Here is a 20,422-nt window from a genome sequence, read left to right as displayed (position 1 = left end):
GCCTCTGTGTGGAAAGGTTTTAGGAATATCACAAACTACAAGCCTAAAACCCCCCACTCCACTGATGACTTGCTCTTAGCCAACACCCTTAACGACTTCTACTGCCGTTTTGACGAGCCATCAGGCAGCCTTCACACCTCCAACGGCCCCAACAATAGAGACACTTTGGACACTCATTCCCCCACCTCTCCCCCCTCCATAGAGCCATCACCACCTTCAAACTGTTCACCTACAACACCCCCCTCCTCACCCCACACAAAAGAGGATTTCACACCACCTCCTCCCACCACAACTCTTCATATTCATGAAGCAGATGTGAGGAAGCAGTTTAAGAGTCTGAATGCTCGGAAAGCTCCCGGCCCAGACGGTGTGTCTCCTGCCACCCTCAGACACTGTGCAAACGAGCTGGCCCCAGTGTTTTCTGGCATTTTCAACTCCTCACTGCAGGCATGTCATGTGCCTGCCTGCTTCAAGTCCTCCACCATAATCCCTGTCCCCAAGAAACCTAGGATCACTGGACTAAATGACTACAGACCCGTGGCTCTGACATCTGTGGTCATGAAGTCTTTTGAGCGCCTAGTTCTCTCCCATCTCAGGACCCTCACGGCCCCCCTCCTGGACCCCCTGCAGTTTGCATATAGAGCCAACAGGTCTGTAGACGACGCCATCAACATGGCCCTACACTTCATCCTGCAGCATCTGGACTCCCCAGGAACCTACGCCAGGATCCTGTTTGTGGACTTCAGCTCTGCCTTCAACACCATCCTTCCAGACCATCTCCGAGACAAGCTTTCCCAGATGAATGTGCCTGATCCCATCTGCCGGTGGATCACTGACTTCCTGACGGACAGGAAGCAGCACGTGAGGCTGGGAAAGAATGTCTCGGACTCCCGGACCATCAGCACCGGCTCCCCTCAGGGCTGTGTTCTTTCTCCTCTGCTCTTCTCCCTGTACACCAACTGCTGCACCTCCACCCACCAGTCTGTCAAGCTAATCAAGTTCGCAGATGACACCACCGTTATTGGACTCATCTCGGACGGGGACGAGTCTGCCTACAGGAGGGAGGTTGAACGTCTGGTGTCCTGGTGCAGCCACAACAACCTGGTGCTGAATGCCCAGAAGACAGTGGAGATTATTGTGGACTTCAGGAAGCACACAGCCCCACTCCCCCCCATCATCCTGACTGACACCCCCATCACCTCTGTGGACTCATTCCGCTTCCTGGGTACCACCATCACCCAGGACCTGAAGTGGGAGCCCACCATCACCTCCGTCATCAAGAAAGCCCAGCAGAGGATGTACTTCCTGAGGCAGCTGAAGAAATTCAACCTGCCAACACGGACGATGATGCAGTTCTACACTGCAATCATCGAGTCCATCCTCACCTCCTCCATCACCGTGTGGTACGCTGGAGCCACTATCAGGGACAAACAGAGACTGCAGCGTGTTGTGCGCTCTGCTGAGAAGGTGATTGGCTGCAGACTCCCATCTCTGCAGGACCTGTACACCTCCAGGACATTGCGGCGTGCAGCTCGGATCTCAGCTGACCCTTCTCACCCTGGACACAGTCTGTTTGACCTGCTCCCCTCAGGCAGGAGGCTCCGGTCCATTCGCACCAGAACCTCTCGCCACAAGAACAGTTTCTTCCCCTCTGCTGTCGGACACATGAACAATAACCACATGACTGTCCCCGCCACTAACACATGACCCTACGCTGTGTCACTGCATCATTTCATGTCTGGCACTGATCACCACCTGCACTCATGTATATATCTTTCAACGTAGCACTCTTAATTCTTATTCTCATGTATATATCTCATGTATATCTCATGCACATATCTTTCCACGTAGCACTTTGAATTCTTATCCCTACTTTTATTTTTTTCCATGTCTATTTAAGTGCTATTTATGACACTATGTTTGCACTGAAGCACCGCAGCAATTTCCTAATGTTGTAAACCTGCTCAACATTTGGCAATAAACCCCATTCTGATTCTGATTCTGATTCTGATGTTTGTCTTTTTGAGCTCTATGTCTTGTGGGTAAATTGCAACGTCATTCTTCAAGCTTTTACACAACTCTGTAGCTGCTACCCGTCCTCAACTACCAACGTTAATCAACAACAAAACAATTCTGAGCTAGTTCCCTTTATTCCCTTTATTATTAATGTTGGTCACCATGCATTGGTCTTCAACATTCCTTCATCTCCTGTTCTCTTCATGATAAATATTCAACTGAAATAATGCTTGTTAGGTCATCATTACTCACCCAGGCCAACACTGCTGTTCTCCAGCAGATAACTCAGATGGTCAAACATGGCTTTCTGGTTCTGACGGCTGATTCGACAGAAGTAACATAGAAAACGACAACAGTTGGCCACCATTTTTGGAAAGGTGATTTCCTGAAAACACACGTGCATCACAGGTTGTTAGACAAAATGTCCCTTTGTGTTTATTTATCTGAAAATAATTCAGGGGAAAAACATATATTTAAAACATTTTGTGACACATAATTTATTTGAAATACGAATGCATTTCCCCATTGCTCTACCATTCTTCATCATGACTCTTCAGTATGTCAGCACTATTACTACTACATACCTTGGAGTCTCCTCCACTGAGCACATTGACCATGACCTCCATGACAGTCTCGTGCATTCCCAACGCTCTCATCAGGTTAGGATGTTGGTAAAACACTTTGTTGTTCATGATATCTCTGAGAGGAAGAAGGATGGGTGAAATTTAAACCGACAGCTCAAACTCTTTCATATATTAACTGTTTAATATTTGACCAGAGTGTTTTGTTATTACAACAGTGATATTCAGGTTTTGACATTTAAAAGAGGTTCATGGGTGCTCATTTTTATTATAAGGCTTTTGGATACAAACCAAGTAAGAACAGTTTTGGGTCAAGTGCAACCAACAATGTCTAAAATGGAAAAAGCTGCCTCAAAAACCAGACTTCATTTTAGTTTAAAATCTAATCTCAAACCTAATCTGGGTCACCAACAATGTTGATCTTAACAAACATCTGTCAAATGGAACCAGAGTGCATTTTCAAAGTTGCTAGCAATGGGAATCGCATGCTTGTGACATTAAATCCACCAACTGACTACAAGGAGATTAATAAGGGGAAAAGGGATCATTTCCTTGTATGGAGCAAACCACAATTAGCCACTAGGGAAGAGGACCCATCACCAAAAAGCAGCAATCAATAATGTGAAGGTTACCTATATGACACATGCGCACATGTATTGTGTAGCTTCAGCTAGACTATAGATGTCAACAGTTATCTGCCAGGATTAGCTGGTAAATGCTACCAAGTCCACCTTTACCTTGCCAAGCAAGCTAAAGTGGGACTTGGAAACCACATTAGAGTAACTTGAGCTATGTGAAGCAGACCAAGTCACTAGTTGCAAGCAATCTAATGCACTCCAATGCAAGACAATTTGTTGCTTTGTATTTAAGTGTATAATAAAGTGCTGAAGACGAGGCATGGAATGTGTTTGTTGAGTGGTATCAATCCTGACAGGAAGGCTGCTCTAGATCAAGATGCTGCAAATTGTCTGTGAAGAATGCAACCAAAAGAAAGACTTTTGTGCATGAATACAGGTGTTCTTTGGGCACAAAGGTTTGCAAACCATTGAAACAAAGCATATAACCCATAGGTAAAGTGAAATGTTCCTGTTTTTATTGTGCTGGACTGAGATATACAGATTATGTGTGCCTAAGCCATATCCTTACATGGACACTCTTTAAAGTTAGTCTGAGCAGTTACCCAAGAAGTAAAAGAATACTTGAAGACAAAAGTCCATCTACGACTAAGAGAAATTCTGAATTTGTTTTTATGTGCCTGTAGGGCATTCTGTAGATAGATTAAAAATCAAATATACACACATGCACAAAATTGTAATTGCTCTGTTTCTGAACTTTCATTCACATAAATATTTGTTTACATTTTTCCTCTTCTTGTTGGGAGTTAAAGCAAGTCTAAAGAAGAAAGTACTCCAAAGAAAACAAATCATTCAGACACGCAAGAGCCTGACAGATAAGCGTGCTCTCACCCCAGCCCTCTGATCATCAGTTTCTCCTCCTCTCTTCCCATGCGCACACTCAGCAGAGATCTGATCTGACCGAGAGCCGCTAACAGGTTGATGGTGTCCTCGATTGATACTGAGTTTATAGTGTAGGTTTTAGGAAGAGCCCGCACCTGCACAGACATATTCATACCTTATTAAACTGATTGACATACATTTAATATACAAGCAGAAGCACTGTTACTGTGCAAACGGAGCATGATATTTCACATCTGTACCTGAAGTAAGGAGAGATAAATGAATACACAGAAATTAACAACTTACATTGTTCTTTTCAAATAACTGTAGTGTTACTGTGAGAGTGCAATCTGATGTGGGACAGAAGGATTTTAAATGAAATTTAAATTCTAATTTAATGCTTTTAACACGGATCAATTGAAGAGAAGCTAATATAGGAGAAACACGGGCTCTCTTTCAAGTTCCAGTTCGTATTCTTGCTGCACCATTCTGGATCAGCTGAAGGCGGTTCAGGGAGTTCTTATAGAGCATCACTCTGAGACGGGATGTTTCTAATATTAGTGACACTGTGCAAATAAATGAAGAACGTCCCACATGTTTGTTTGACTTGTGGAACTTGTTGTACTAGACTTGATTATCTGGTGAATTTATGACCACATCATCTGAACAAAGCTGACAGTCGGCCTCTGGTGAACTGGTAGGCAGGTCACTTTTCAACAAATTGAAAAGTAGCACCAAGGATTGTTTGCATGTGCATTTTTTGCTTTCTTAACAATTGTTTTGTTCAATCTGATCTACTTGACAGTTGCCAGATTTATTGTTTGGGACCCCAGGAAGTGTGTCACATATGGAGCAGGCTGGATAGCCGCTCCTCATATTTTCCTAAAAGAACAACTCTCACATCAGATTGTTACAAATATAGCATGACTATATTGTATACATTTATTTGGAGATTCCAGTGGTATGGATTTTCTTTTCTATTACACACACAAACCTGTCCACCAATGCCATCATACTGGCGGTGAAGTAGGACAAACATAGCTCTGACCAGCTCTGGATCCTCTATAACTGACTCCTGAGCCCAGCGCACCATCGTATCGGAAATGAGCTGTTGTAAGGTACCTTAAGGAGAAGGACAGAGAAGGAGGAAGGGAGAGCAGGTCAGAGATTGAATGTCCTGAAGTCAAAGATCTTATTTACTTTTTTTGTCTCATAGCTACTACACTGTTAAAAAAAACATCGTGAAAAAACGGTAATATTCTGGCAGCTGGGGCGCCAAAATACTACCGTAAAATAACAGAAAATAACTTCCTCATAAAAATACGGTTATTTCCAGTAATGAAAGTAGAGTTTGTTGAGCTAATTTTACATGGGATTCTGCCTTTTCCAAGTGCTTTTAGACATCAAATTAGGAACATTTTAACGTGATCAAACAATGAAATTACCTGTAAACAAGGTCAATGAATGTGGCAATATGAATCATAATGCGTAAATGTACAGAAATATACAGTTAACAGTTGGTTTAAATAATAATGGATTGCATTCCCTGGGACAGACTGACAAGTTGTTTTCATGTGCTACGTGCAGAGGTGTTTTTTTCTGTTCTCAAACTGATCTCCCTGTTGGAGCTCAGTCTGGGGGGAGTGATTTTTGTTATCCTTATCTTTCCTCATGTGGTGCATTTTCCATTGTTATACCTCCTTCCCCATGTGATGTTTTGTGTAATGTATGTATGATCGGAGGGTAAGATGGCGCCGCCATTGCGTGCAATAGGTCGGCAGGTTTATGAAATTTCCCCCTGTGGGAGTAATAAAGGTATATCAAATCAAATCAAATCCATAGCATTACATTTGAATTCAACAGTTCGATCTTTCAAATAACGCACAGATATTTGTGAGATCATGATACATTTGTGAATGTATTTTAACAATCTAAATATGCATATGTACAGACAGACACAGTTAATAATCATGAAAATGATGTTTTATTACATTACAGTGATTTAACGTTAATTTACATTTGAAATGTGGAATCAGTCTATTTACGTAACTTTAATGATGTTCTAGAAGAACAGAACAAAACTGTGAAATGCAGTAAAATACTTTTATATTAGGATGTTTTCAGTGCAGCCGCGACCTTGTGGTTGTTAGTTCACATTCATTGGCCGATGCTTAGCGTCATGTTATTATGTGTCCCAACATCCAATGGCATGTCACATTGTTTTCATGGTCACACCCTCACCCCAGTTGCAGAGGCCTATTTCTGTTCAGGAATGTTGTGAATACTTTGAGATTTATATTAATTGCAATTCCTGCCTCTACATTTATTTATTTATTTTGAATTTAACAGATCATTCTCTCACATAACAAACAAATATTTGTGAAATTATGATACATTTCTGAATGTATTTTTACAATCTGAATATGCACAAAAAATATATTTACAAAACAAGTAAATTGTGTTTTATTATATTTACAGTGATGTTATGTTATTTTACCTTTGACATGTAAAATCACAGTCTACTTATGTAAATTTAATGATATTTTAGAAAGACTGCAACTGTAAAATGTACAGTAAGATACTTTGACATTACTATTTTTGGAACAGTGTAGGCTTGTACATTTTCCTATTCATTGAGAATTACTAGCAGCTCATTTAAGAATGGCCTTACTGGGTTTCCTGTCTTTTTTTTCCTTTGGCAGGTTGGCCATCTTCTTCTTTAGATAAGCCACTTTCTCCACCAGTGACATGAGTCGACCTCGTATGGTGAAGTCACTGTCACAGTTTATGCCTCTCTCCTCGTCCAACTCTATACCTAGCAAAATGGGCAGATCAATGCATGTATGGTATGTCTACAATTAATGAATACTGACTATACACACATTACTGTTATATTTATTAAATGATATTATGGCTATTGATCTTATTCTGGCAACTGTAGTTAATGCAGCAGTGTATTGTGAAACTGACCACAGTGCCTCATCAGATCTTCATGGAAGTCTAGCAGCTGTTCTCGGATGTATTCAGGACAGGGACACTCCTGCTTCTCATCCTTAAAGTTTAACAGCATGTTGATCTGCAGATTGGTAAGAGAACCTTTAAAGCGACCATTAGATTTTCAATATAGAAATCCAAAGTACATACACATGTTTAGTTACAAGTTACAAGATGCTGTGAAAGCTGAAAGCTTTACTGAAATCATACATGTTGTGCTTTTGGCAGGACCTTTCTGCACTTTGCACAAATGAAAGCCTGGAGATCTCAATGAGCAGAAGAAACACTGTAAAGCTCAGTGGACCAAAATTCTTCCACAACGATGCAAGAGAAAATGGTCCTTTTAGGTTATTGCTGGTAAAAGTGGCTCTACAACATGTCTGTTTAGCTTCTCAGTGATCCAAGTGATGGTACTCTTAAGAGCCTTAAAAGAAGATGACTGGACTATAAAACTTTTGAAAACATTTCACCTCTCGTACAAGAGGCTTCTTCAGTTCTAAAACCAAGAGAGTCCCAGGTTTTTAAAATGGTAATATTTAAACCCAGTGGGACAGTGGTGTGGGGCAACGCCTCCCAGTGGTTTCACTCCAACATGTGAATCATCACATGTGGAAAAAAGTTGTGGATCACTATCACCAGAGGCTTTGGCTGAAACCATTGTGAGACCTTGCCTTACCTTATCATATGACCTAATGAAGTCACTTGACACAAGATGTAAGTGGGGCCTGGGGGCCTGAGGTACCTGGGAGGGGTTGCTGGGGGATCGCTGACAGTTGGTGTCGTAAGCACAGTTGACCTAGACGTCCTCTTTTGCTCCTATAAACCATCTGTTTTCTTGGATCAAGCTGTGAATGCTGGCATGCATGAAAGATTGACCTTTATCTTTTAGGTGTAGATGTACAGCCAAGTCTTGTCCTGTTGAGGTGGCCCTTCTATGCTATGCCATGCATTTTTGGAGTGGCTGTTTGGTTTCTCCGATGTAGAGGTGTCACCTGTCCTCACTGCACAGCACAGCATACACTATGTTGCTTAGTCTGTGTTTGTTTTGTACTTGGGTCAAATCAGCTTTTGTCTGTGTGTGGCTGGGTCTGAAGTAAAGTGGGATGTCACTTTTGGAGAAAATTCTCCTGTTTCTTTTACAAACCTGCTAAATAAGGGGTGCAAAGTTCTTCTGTTTGTCTTTCTTGTCCTCTCTCGCTGGTGTCTGATCTTCTTTTTCTGTGCATCTTTGCTGACTTTATGAACGCCCAATTATGATAACCACATGTTTTAAGAGCTTCCTTTACATGTGTGTGTTCCTTCTTTTTTCCTTCAGGCTTAGAGGGAACATGTTCTGCCCGGTGGTGTAGGGTCCTGATTACTCCAGGTTTGTGTTCCAGAGGGTGATGGGAGTCAAAGAGGAGGTACTGGTCCGTGTGTGTGGGCTTCCGGTAAACTTCGATGTTGAGGTTTCCATTCTCCTTAATGTGCACGGCACAGTCCAGGAAAGGCAAACAGTCGTCCTTTGTGTCTTCCCTGGTGAAATTTATGTTTTTAATCACTGAGTTGATGTGAGCAATGAAGGATTCTACTTTTTGGATTTTGATTTTGAACCAGGTGTCGTCAACATATCTGTACCAATAGCTAATACTATCCCTTTAAAAGAGCCAAGAGTATACTTCAGACCCGGCCACACACTCAGACAACAACTGGTTCATCCCAAAGACAAAACTCCTAAACACAAACTTAACAACGTAGTGCATGCTGTGCAGTGTAGCGAGGAACGCCCAGACCTCTACATTCGAGAGACCAAGCAACCACATGGCACAACAAGACTTGGCTGTTCATCTGCATCTAAAGGTCAAAGGTCACTCTTTCGAGGATGCCAATGTTCACATGCTGGACAGAGAAGACAGATGGTTTTAAAGAGGACTGAAAGAAGCATCTATGTCCACTGTGAACGGCCATCTTTGAACAGAGACGGGGCTTATGACACCAGCTGTCAGTGTTGAGATCCCTTCCCAGATGCCTTAACGCCCACTCACTGCCTTCTGACCTCAGTATATCACATGATAGGGTGGGGCCAGGTTTCACTATGGGTTCACCCTCAACCTTGGCTGATTAGCTGACAGTTTGCAAAAACTGTGTTTCTATACAAAGCCAAATTAAAATAAAATGTGTATGTAAGTCGCATTATTTACTGCTCTTCACTGAGCAAGAGTCCTCTGCTCGGCAACCATTTGAATTACAGAAAATGGTTACAGTTATATTTATGCTTTATGTTGTTCTGTGGTGTTCCCACCTGTTCCTGTGGGGGAGATCTGAACTCTTTGGTCTTCTTGGCAGTAAGGGCTGCAGACATGTTGAGTGCCAGCATCACCTCATTGTAACGAAATCGTTGGTTTTCTTGGAGACAAGCCACAAAGTCATCAGAGAAGGCCACCACTGCCTCAATACGATGGCGCACCTGGCAGTCACACAGGTACTGCAGCACATGACACATCTACACACACACACACACACACAAACAAAATGACATGGTTTAAAGAAGAAATTTTAAAAAATGCACATAGTGGCCATTAGGAAATCTCTTTCTAAAGCGATTTCGATATTAGGGGAAAGTTCTCATTCTGTGAAAAATGCCAAATCATACTGTTCCCTATCTATCATTGTAGGATTTCAACCCTCAACCTAAGTCAAGACCATGCATGACCCTACAAAACTGACAGATGACGTCAATGCAGAAATCCTGCACAAATGAATTGGTGTCATTACATCATTAAAAAGCTTGTTTAAAGCCCGATACAAAGAATGTCTCGTTTCTGTTTTTTATGGTAAGTATGATAGGAATTTTACCAGAAATTTCACCAGAAATTCTTGGTGTAGCTGCCTCTGTAGGAACAAGAACATTCAGAATTTGCCATAAGATCTGGGTCTTACTGCATGATTCTGGTTCTGGATTCAGCTTTTTCTTTGATTGGGAACTTTCTGTGGAGTTCGTTCATTCTACCATCTGCTTCTAAAGATAACTGGCAATCTAAATTAGGCTGTCAATATGAGAGTAAATAGCTTTCTGTCTCTTTATGTCAGCCTTGTGATGAAGTGGTGAACTTTTTAAGAAGTACTCCATGTCTCATCCCACGAGAACTAGAGTGTAGCCCAAAGTAGCTAAGATAACTCATGGATAAGTGCTCTTGCAGCATAACTAAGTGGTGGTTTAGCGTTAACCGGTCCACCCCTAACTATAAGCTTTACCAAAAGGGAAAGTTTTAAGCCTAATTTTAAAAATATAGAGAGTGTCTCTCTATCTATATAAATCCAAACAGGGAACCGGAAGAGGGACCAAATAGCTGAAGCCTCTTCCTTCCATTCAGATTTTAAATACGCTAGAAACCCCAAGTAAGCCTGCAGTCTGACAGAGACGTGATCTGTTAAGAAAATACAGATCACTTGTTAAGATTGGTCCCACATTCACGTGTGTCTTCAAGACACGATCTGCACTCACAGATCACGACAACAGTGCAGTGGTTTGAATACCTGCAGCATGCTCTAATCGCTGTAATAAAATGTTATGATCGGTAGCACTGAATGCTATTGGACAAGCACAGAGATGAGTCCACTGTCAGAGGCCACAAGAAGATCATTAGTAACCTTCACTAAAGCTGTTTCTGTGCTGTGATGAGCTCTGAAACCTGACTGAAACTCTTCAAATAAACCTCTGCAGATGATCTGTTAGCTGTTTTACAACTACTCTTTCAAGGAGTTTTGAGATAACAGATGGTTTGGAGGAAGTAATTAAGTCAGAAAGATCAATCTGTAAATATTAATGGCACTGAAAGTAGCTGTACATAATGGTCCATTTGAGATGCTTATTTTTTCTCTAATGGTTCAAATTTCATTTGTGAAGAAGTTCATCACGTCATTACTAGTCAACATTAAAGGCCCAACAGAGCTGTGACTTTTTGTCAGCCTGGCTAAAGTGCTGAATACAAACCTAGGGTTGTTCTTATGTTCTTCAATCAGTGATGAATAATAAGATATTCCAGCTTTATGGAGGGATTGAATATGAAGGAGCAAACAATTTCTCCAGGCTAAATGATGATCTTCTCAATTACTGAGACACCATTTCCTCTCTAGCTTACGTGTCATCTGCTTTAAGGTGCATATTTGTGAGCTACACCAGGGCATGAAGTACTTCTGATTTAAGGTTTTCTCTTTCAGAGGAGCAACAGTATCCAGTTGTATTAAGTGAAGATGTAAAAATATTAACAAGATAATCGACCTCTGTGGGAGTAGCATTCAGGTTGCTGCTCTGGACACAGAAGAAGGTAACAGTGGAGTAAATCAATCTGTTGATCAATTATTAAATCATTTACTAACAGGGACTTGGAAAAGACGACCGTATTATTTAAAAATTCTATGTGAAAGGGCCTTTATGGTATGTGATGTATTAAGTTATTATAATTTCTCCGGTACTTCGATGATGCATAACGTTGGGTTACTTAACGTAATCCCTGGTTCTTTGATAACAGAGTGAGGTGTTTCACTATGGGAATCGCCTCGGCGTGACCAACTACGGAAGCTCCAATGACACCACGTCTGTCTATGACAGACCTGTCGAGCCGTGCTCAGGGCTCCGCCCCCTCGTACTAACACGGCCGACCAGCTCCTCCTAACTCATTCCAAGCAGATTTCTTTCCGTGCCTAAGCAAGGAGGGAAGTGTTGGTGAAACACCTCACTCTGTTATCAAAGAACCAGGGATTACGTTAAGTAACCCAACGTTCTTTTTCTAACTTCGCTCGGTGTTTCACTATGGGAGATATGGCCCACTCCCGGATTGCGCCAGCTCCCGAAGCTACTCTCCAGTGCTACTCCAGGATCTCAGGTCGAACCTGAGGCACCAGAATCCAGCACCGTCTGAGCCAGGGATGACTGTGCAACATCCAGCCGATAAAACCGGACAAACGTGTGCGGCGTAGCCCAGCTTGCTGCCGCACAAATATCCTGGACTGATACACCTCTGAACAACGCCCAGGATGTGGCCACACCCCTAGTGGAGTGTGCTCGGAGTCCCGGGGGGGCCTGCAAGCCCTTACAGCTATAAGCCAGAGCTAAGGCCTCTACAATCTAATGAGCTAGTCTCTGGCGTGATACGGGCCTGCCCTTGTGAGGGGAGGCCCAGGAAACAAACAGCTGATCCGACTTCCTGAATCCAGCTGTTCTGTCAACATAAGTCCCCAAGGCCCGGACAGGGCACAAAGTGTTCAGCCTCTGCTCCCTCTCGGAAGAGAATGGAGGGGGGTGAAAAGCTAGGAGCTCTACTGTAGGGCACCTGTATGATGTTTCCAACACTTTAGGGACAAAGGCTGGGTTAGGCCTCAGGAGTGCTTTAGTGAGTCCCGGGGCCAACTGTAGACAAGAGGGGTGAATAGACAGAGCCTGTAATTCACTAACTCGCTTGGCTGTGGTTAGAGCCAACAGCAGAGTGGTTTTAAGAGAGAGAAACTTCAACCCCACTGCCCCAATAGGCTCAAAGGGGTGGTGGGAGAGGGCGTCTAAAATGACTGACAGATCCCATAAAGGGACCAGTGGTCTAGAAACTGGGAGCGTTCGACGCGCCCCTCTCATGAAGCGACCTACAAGGGGGTGCTGCCCAGCAGGTTTATCACCAAACCCCACGTGGCAGGCTGAAATAGCTGCTAAATAGACCTTTATAGTGGAAAAAGCTTTCCTTTTGTCCAGCAAGTCTTGAAGAAAACACAACAGCTCCACCACTGAACACTGAAAAGGGATAATCTGCTTTTCATGGCACCACTCTTCAAAAACACGCCATTTACTGCTGTAAATGGAACGGGTGGAGGAGGCTCTGGCATTCTGAATGGTTTCAATAACCTTCGGAGGCATGCCTGCTGCCTTCAAATTCCACCTTTCACGGGCCAGGCCCAGAGAGCAACCTGGTCTGGATGGGGATGGTATATCTCCCCCTGCGCCTGAGACAGTAGGTCCCTGCGGATGGGGAGTGCCCATGGCTCGTCCACCAGAAGCTGGATGATTTCTGCTATCCAGTGTTTGGATGGCCACCGTGGAGCTATTAAAATCAGAGACAGCCCCTGATCCCTCACTCTGATCAGTGTTGGGGAGATCAGGCTGAGGGGAGGGAAAGCATACAGCAGAGTTTTTGGCCAAGGATGGGCCAGCGCATCCATGCCCAGTGGCGCGTGTGCGTCTGACAGGGAGAAAAACAGGGGGCACTGTGTGTTTTCTCGCGAGGCGAAGAGATCTACGGCAGCCCGGCCGTATCTCTGCCAAATCTGCTCCACCACCTGTGGGTGAAGCCTCCATTCTCCGAACAGTGGATTTCCTCTGGACAGGAGGTCCGCCCCCCTGTTCAGAATTCCTGGCACGTGAGTTGCCCGAAGGGAGAGGAGCCGAGTGCTGCTCCACATAATTATTTCCCTGGCTAACCTGTGTAGCTGCCGGGAACGGGTGCCGCCCTGGCGGTTGATATAAGCAACTACAGTGGAGTTGTCTGTTTTCACTAAAACATGTTGACCCCGGAGATACGGCAGAAAATGCCGTAAGGCTAGGAGCACCGCGCGGAGCTCCAGCACATTTATGTGATTCAGAGTGAGTCTCTGTGACCAAACGCCATTCACTGCTCTGCCCATCATAGTTGCACCCCAACCTGACAGGGATGCATCTGTGGTCAGCGTCACCCTGGATGATACTGCCCCGAGCGGTACCCCCGCCGCGAGAGCTGTCAGGCTCCTCCAGGGCCGGAGAGCCGCGATACACGGCTGCGTTATTTTTACACCACGACTGAGATGTCGGCGAGGGCACAGCTGCAGAGAAGCGACCCACCGCTGAAAATCTCTCATCATAAGCAGCCCCAAGTGTACCACCGATATCACCGAGGCCATGAGGCCGAGGAGGCGGAGACAGAGTCGGAACCGCACGACTTTCCCCAGCTGAAAACGGGAAAGACAGTGAGTGAAGGATGCGATCCTCCGCTCTGAAAGTGCGATACGATAAGAGATGGAGTCTATTCTGAGTCCCAGATACTCTGTAGACTGTGCGGGTTCCAAGTGGCTCTTTTCCAGGTTGATAGTGAACCCAAGCTCCGTGAGGTGATTCACCACCACCTCGGAGTCTTTGATCGCCTGCTCTCGCGATCGTGAGCATATTAGATAATCGTCTATGTAAGAAAATATTCTGATGCCGCTGTTCCTTAACGGAGACAGCGCTGCCTCCACACATTTGCTGAACACCCTCGGAGCTAAGGATAGCCCGAATGGGATAGTTTGAAACTCATACGCTACGCTCTGATAAGCGAACCTGAGATATTTCCTGTGTGGAGGATAAATGGCGATGTGAAAATATGCGTCTGATAGGTCGATTGTAACAAACCAATCGCCTGTGTGAATTGAGCGACAAAGCGTCTTGTGTGTGAGCATTCTGAACGTGTACTTTCTCAAATGCTTGTTTAACACACGCAGATCCAGAATAGGACGGAGCGACGTTCCGTCCTTTTTCGGGATGAGGAAATAGCGGGAGTAAAAGCCCTGCTGAGCTTCTTCGCTCGGAACCGCTCCGATCGCCTGTTTGTGTAACAGGGAGGATATTTCCTCCTCCAGCACATTCGCTGAATCGCGACTGGCCACAGAAGCTAACACTCCGCCGAATCTCGGTGGTTTTGCCGCAAACTGTAGTCTGTAACCATGGGAAATGGTTGACAAGACCCAGGGATGAACTGCGCATGCGCGCCACCGCTCCGGCCGCGCTGCGAGCGGGCCTCTGAAGAAGCGGTAGCGTGACGTCACCCCTGTCTCCCGGAAGGAGTTGGGGCTCTCCCCCTCGGGAAGAGCGTGAGCTCCCCCCGCTGGGAACAAAGAAAAATTGCAGTGATTTTCTTTTGCTTTTATTTTGAAACTGGGGGGACATGCCCTTGGCAAACTGCCTGGCTGCAGAAATGCACGTTTTATTTCTTTTGTTACCCCCAAACCACAGTGAAGTGTCTGGTGACTCTGGGCAGTGCTTGGTGACACAGACAGAGTGCTTAGAAGTGTTTGGTGACACTGCGCCATTTGTCCACAAGTCTGTCCTCCCTGAACTGGAGGAGGAGACTGAGAGAGTGCTCCTGGTGAACTGGAAACTTCCGGAGACCCTGAACTTTGGAGTGATTTGGTTACCCCTTCTAACACCTTCCTTCTCTTTGGGGAAGAAAAGAGGGGTGACACAGAATGCTGCAGGTGTGCTAGGCTGACCGCTTCTTTTTCCCCTCTCCGGGGTGTGACAGCTTGTTCTTTGCAGCAACTGCTGCAAAGGAATGCTTGCCCCAAGGTCTTCGGTTCTCTACCTTGGCCTGGTGGGCACCCTGCTGGCCTCCTGCTCCTCTCTGCATTCTGACCCCACTCTGTCTCCCTCTCACAGCTGCTGCTGTTGCTGCAAAGCCAGCTCTTGGCACCTGCTGGGGCTGAGAGTTAGGTTTTCTGGGTAAGCAGAGATTGAATGCTTCACCCTCCTGCTTTCTGCGGGTGCTTGTTTCTCTCATTCTCTCCAGGGCTGGGCCAAAGAGACCCTTGGTGGGGTCATAGGCTGCATCCATGACCTCAGCCTTCTGAGCATCACCCAGGCCTGACAGGTTTAGCCACAAGGCTCTCTCACCCGAGACTGCAAGGCCCATAACGCGACCACACCCTTGGACTGCTCCCCTGGAGGAGCGAAGAATGAGATCATTAACCACGCAGATTTCATCCCAGAGGGCTGGGTTCGGGGAACCCGAGTCAAGCTGACGGCCCATGTCTTCCAGAATTTCTGCCTGATATGCTGATAGCAGTGTGACTGCATTAAGCGAGCATACTGACTGTGCAGCATATTTGTACGTCCTTTGATAAATAGATGCCGTGAGGCGATCTATCTTGTTGGGCAAAGAAATGCTAGAAGAAGCTGAGACTGCCCTGCGGTTAGGGTGAAGGTGATACGCCACTGAAGGCTCCACTGCTGGGGGTTCAGTCAGCCCCAGTTCACCCATCCCCTGGATCTCAAGCTTAGAGCAGCCCTTGGTCGGAAGCTTGCTTTTAAAAGGGCTTGACCAATAGCGACTCATTTCTTTCATGCAGGCTGGGACTGCTGGCAGAAGCTGCTTTGATGGCGGCAAGGCTGGTGGGAGCCTCTTGCCGTCATACAGGTCGCGTTCTGCCCCTTCGGCATCCTGGGCGGCTGGCCATGGGATGCCTAGCTTGGCAGCAGCCCGTTTGCAGACCTCATACAAATTGCTGTCCACCAGGGGTGCAACTTCAGCCCCACTCGGTGGCCTGGACTGCTGGGGAGGAAAGGTAGAGTCATCCTCCTGTTCCTCATCCATGTCCTCCAGGTCGAGGAGGTCGGAGTCGGCATCGCCCTCCGCGTCCTCGCCACCCGGCTCGCCCACGTTTTGATCGAGGAGGTCCTCGAACGATGGGGGCATGAGCGGGGACTCTTCTTCCATCATGTCCGCCCAGCTTGTGGAGGCTCGCGGATGACGGATATCGCTCGTAGCAGTAGCAGCCGACAGGCAGGGGTCCTGACTGTTCGTTACTGCTACTCTCAGCCTCCTTTCCAGGACTTTCTCTGGCATCAAAGCACAGTGTGGGCATCCCTGAGGGTCCGCCAGTGAAGCCTGAGCATGCTTGGCACCCATACAGACGATGCACATTGGATGAGGGTCCCTGCCCGAGATGGTGGCACCGCATGATGCGGGGCACGGGGGGGATGCAGCCTCTTTAGCCTTCGGCTCCGACCTTTTGGTGGGAGTAGGAGCCGTAGACATGGTAAGCGGAAAGGGGTGAGACTAGGCTACACCAGGCTCGTCTCGACACGTTAGCCCGTAAGTAGCTAGGACTAGCAGCGGGTGTTAAATCCGATCTAGTCGCGGCGGGAGTCAGCTCGTCGTGACACGTTAGCTGCACTCCGCTAGCCAATATCGTTAGCAACTTAATGCTAACCGAACCCTAGGTCGACCAACAAGCTAATGCTAGTGAGACGCTAATGTGGTTCGTGGCCTGCTAACAAGTTAATGCTAGCCGGACACTGAACGAACAGCTCGCCGTAACGCGTTAGCCCGAGTCACACAACGTCGGCTACCTCGCTAACTAAAACCAGGAACCGCTGGGACAGCTCGCCTGACGCGGTTGCTGTTCCACAGTGCAACTCTAAGTACACTTCTTTCGAAGGACTTACTCAGCACGATCCAAACTGGAACCGGAAAAACTGCGTTCGGCGACGTACTCCTACACGGGACGCCTGAGAACTGTTAAGCAGCTAATCAAGTTAGCCTGGATGCGCTGAGGGAGCTCAAAGTAGTTTCTCACGGGAAGAAAGCGAGAATGAGTTAGGAGGAGCTGGTCGGCCGTGTTAGTACAAGGGGGCGGAGCCCTGAGCACGGCTCGACAGGTCTGTCATAGACAGACGTGGTGTCATTGGAGCTTCCGTAGTTGGTCACGCCGAGGCGATTCCCATAGTGAAACACCGAGCGAAGTTAGAAAAAGAACTGCACAACATATATTTACCTTTGCTCCCATGTCTGATTGAGACTTTTGCACAACTGAAATTCTTCTTCTGTCTTTGCACTTGTGTTGTGTTTTTCCAAGAAACCAGAACCATGTGCTTACATTGGATTGTTGAATATTCTGATTTAATTTCAGTATACTGCTCACACCATCTTGGCACCTGGATGTCTATGATAAAATGTCTCAAGATTTGTCATAAGCTATGTTTTTTTTTACTTTGTTGCTTTCTACAGCTTTGTTATCACAGCCAGAGAAGCTGACCTCAGTGCTGATCACATCAGCTTATAGCTAATGTCCTTTTACACACACTACTTCATGTAGGGATTCCTATTTCGGCATGACCTCTACACAGTCTGTAAAATCACTTAGGTCAGGTAATATGTGAGTTAATGAAAGTTGTATCAGTTGTCACTGATGCCTGTTCAGTTCTACGCTTTGGGTCTTCCTCGGTCTCGAGATTTCCTTGCATGCACATGGAGGGTCCTAGTTACTAGTTGGAATAACTATAATAATCCCAACTGAAATATAAACAGAATATGACCTTTACCTTAGCAAACAAAAATGGTAAACAACAGTGAATTTCTATATAAGAAATGCATTTCCAAACTGGGAGTTTCTACTTAGTGTCACCTGGAGTTTTACAGGCTCTGGCAGCTTCATCTCTAACAGTCCTTCTTTGGGGACATTCAGCACTCCCTCCTTTCCTCCTCCTTCGGCTTCACCCTTCTTTAGCACCTCCAACTCCATGCAAAGTGCATCCTGCTTATTGCGTCGTTCACAGAACACAGAAGGTTCAATCAGTCGGAGGATATTCTTCAGATCTCCGTTTTGGAAAACGCCCATGATGAGCATAGTATATAACAGCTTGATGAGTGGAACAAATAGAAACTCTGTGCTTCCTCCTACTGGGTCCCGTACGTGCATGCTTCCCTCCCGTACTGCCTCTGTCAACATCTCAATGGTTTTAACTTTCAGTATATCTAAGGGGAATTCAGGGCTGTACTGGAAACAATCTCCTGATCCACTGTTGCCGTTGTTAAAGCACGATGGTCCGGGCCTGGAAACAAAATTTGGGGATGTGAAGTGCATTCTGGGTCTCAAAGAGGTGCTGAGTCCAATGCCTGGCAGGCCATGTTTCTTCTTTTCATTTGGGAACAGAGTGATGCTCTTTGTGTCATTGGTCATGGGAACAATGTACTCATTGTTCATCATGAGGCGAGCTGTAGCATAGCTGCTCAGGTGGATGTCGATGAGGAGGTCATAGTAGCCAGCACGAAGAAGACCTGTGAGGACAGACAGAACAAGTTTGACGTCTGCCCTGTAACGTTTACATGCTTCTTTATCATGTTCAGTACTATTGCACATATTAATTCTTCTTATGTTTATTGTTTTATGGACTATCTAAGGTGCCAAGGTCAAAAAATTAAATGAAATGAAAAAAAATTACACTATTCATATTCTTAACCAGCTGTCCGATTAAGGGTTGTGGTTTTACTCAGACAATTGGAACAGTATTTTATAAGGCTAACGCTGAGAAATAGACATAGATTCAGAAAAAAATTCAAGAGTTTCTATAAAGTAGGTTTACTATATAGAAAATTGAGAATGAGAATATGCTTTATAAGCAGTGTGTCTGTTACCTGGCATATATTTATTCTCTATAGCGTAAAGGAGCTGTGCCTCATCCACGTGGGAGCAGAGGGCATGAGCTACTCGGTTGTTTCCCAGAGCACAGATGGCAGAGTACAGTCTGAGGGTATGGTAGTGAAATTTTAATAAGTCCTTCTGCTCTGACAGTTCCAGGATATCCAACGACCTGAGCAACAGAAAGGTACACACTGCATGAGAAATGTGAGGGAGGAAGGATGAAAAGGTGTGTGTGTTTAGCTGTGTGGACTGTACCTGTTCTCCTCAGGTATGTGCAGAGACATGAACTGCAGAGGTTTGTTACACTGCACCAGCCAGCCATGTCGATCATTTGCTCTGGATACTGAGACCTGGACAAAAGTCATACACAACATACGCTACATTTGAGATTATTTTTCAGTACTACAGAAAACTCTATATGAAAAGATATTTATCCATCCATCCATGAACGGCTTATCCCAGCTACCATAGATAGAGACAGAAAACCGTTACCTATCGGGCAATTTAGACTGGCCAATTAACCTAGCCCGACTAACTGCATGTCTGTGGAAGGAAGCTGGAGTACCCAGAGAGAACCCACACAAACTCAGGAAGAATGTGCAAACTCCACACAGAAAGGCCCCAGCCAGGTGGTGGAAATGAATTTATTTAAATCCCACAATAAAAATCCATCCCTCCATCTATTTTCTTCCTCTTAATTGGGACCAGGTCACAGGGCAGCAGCCTAAGCACCTCCCACAGGACTCCCCAAGGGACATGGTCAAATGTGCTGCTGACTTCGACTGAGGACATTGTCGGGTGTTGGAAGGAATGCTTCGCAGATTTCCTTAATCCCACTGACACGTCTTCCTTAGAGGAAACACCCAAACTCAAGTATTTGCTTCAGCCACTGCCCCGTTCTGCTTGGCCTGTTGGTACCCACCGGCTGCTTCCGAAGTCCTTCAGGCTAACCAAGCTCAATAGGACTCCTTCCATGGCTGATGGTTCCCTTCCCCTCTGGGGTTGACCATCTGGTTCGACATGTGGTTCGGTGGTTGGTGCATGACAGGCACCAACCACCTTGCGGCCACAACTCAGTGCAGCAGCTTCAGCAGTTTTGGTCCTGAACGTGGACCATTTGGACTCAGTGTCCCCAGTCTCCCTCGGAATGCTGTCTAACTCTGTTGGAGGTGGGAGTTGATGCAGGCGAAAGGGATATTG

At 45.6% G+C, this 20,422-nt stretch overlaps 2 protein-coding genes across 2 annotated transcripts in view; both read right to left on the bottom strand.

Annotated features, from left to right (window-relative positions):
- Positions 1–20,422, bottom strand: part of ryr2a (ryanodine receptor 2a (cardiac)) — a 282,131-nt gene that overhangs the window by 141,849 nt on the left and 119,860 nt on the right. The window contains exons 37-46 of the mRNA XM_085361763.1: positions 19,478–19,572; positions 19,216–19,391; positions 18,206–18,858; positions 9,330–9,530; positions 7,025–7,130; positions 6,726–6,869; positions 5,049–5,176; positions 4,064–4,209; positions 2,601–2,715; positions 2,269–2,401 (exon numbers count right to left, since the gene is read on the bottom strand). Coding sequence (XP_085217889.1) covers positions 2,269–2,401; positions 2,601–2,715; positions 4,064–4,209; positions 5,049–5,176; positions 6,726–6,869; positions 7,025–7,130; positions 9,330–9,530; positions 18,206–18,858; positions 19,216–19,391; positions 19,478–19,572 — 1,897 coding nt within the window. The remainder of the gene's footprint in view (positions 1–2,268; positions 2,402–2,600; positions 2,716–4,063; positions 4,210–5,048; positions 5,177–6,725; positions 6,870–7,024; positions 7,131–9,329; positions 9,531–18,205; positions 18,859–19,215; positions 19,392–19,477; positions 19,573–20,422) is intronic.
- On the bottom strand, positions 15,283–16,836 carry LOC146626121 (uncharacterized). The gene has a single exon (XM_085361135.1). The coding sequence runs from the start codon at positions 16,834–16,836 to the stop codon at positions 15,283–15,285; it is 1,554 nt and encodes a 517-aa protein (XP_085217261.1).

Source organism: Diplotaxodon limnothrissa, linkage group LG8 (assembly GCF_057381915.1).
Source record: "Diplotaxodon limnothrissa isolate DT_005_m linkage group LG8, D_limnothrissa_male_GT1.1, whole genome shotgun sequence".
Classification (NCBI taxonomy): Eukaryota; Metazoa; Chordata; class Actinopteri; order Cichliformes; family Cichlidae; genus Diplotaxodon; species Diplotaxodon limnothrissa.
This window is presented reverse-complemented; position numbering and strand designations above follow the sequence as displayed.

What these genes read in the sequence shown, in the direction of transcription:
- LOC146626121 (XM_085361135.1), bottom strand. Translation starts at nt 16,836, where the DNA reads ATGTCTACGGCTCCTACTCCCACCAAAAGGTCGGAGCCGAAGGCTAAA.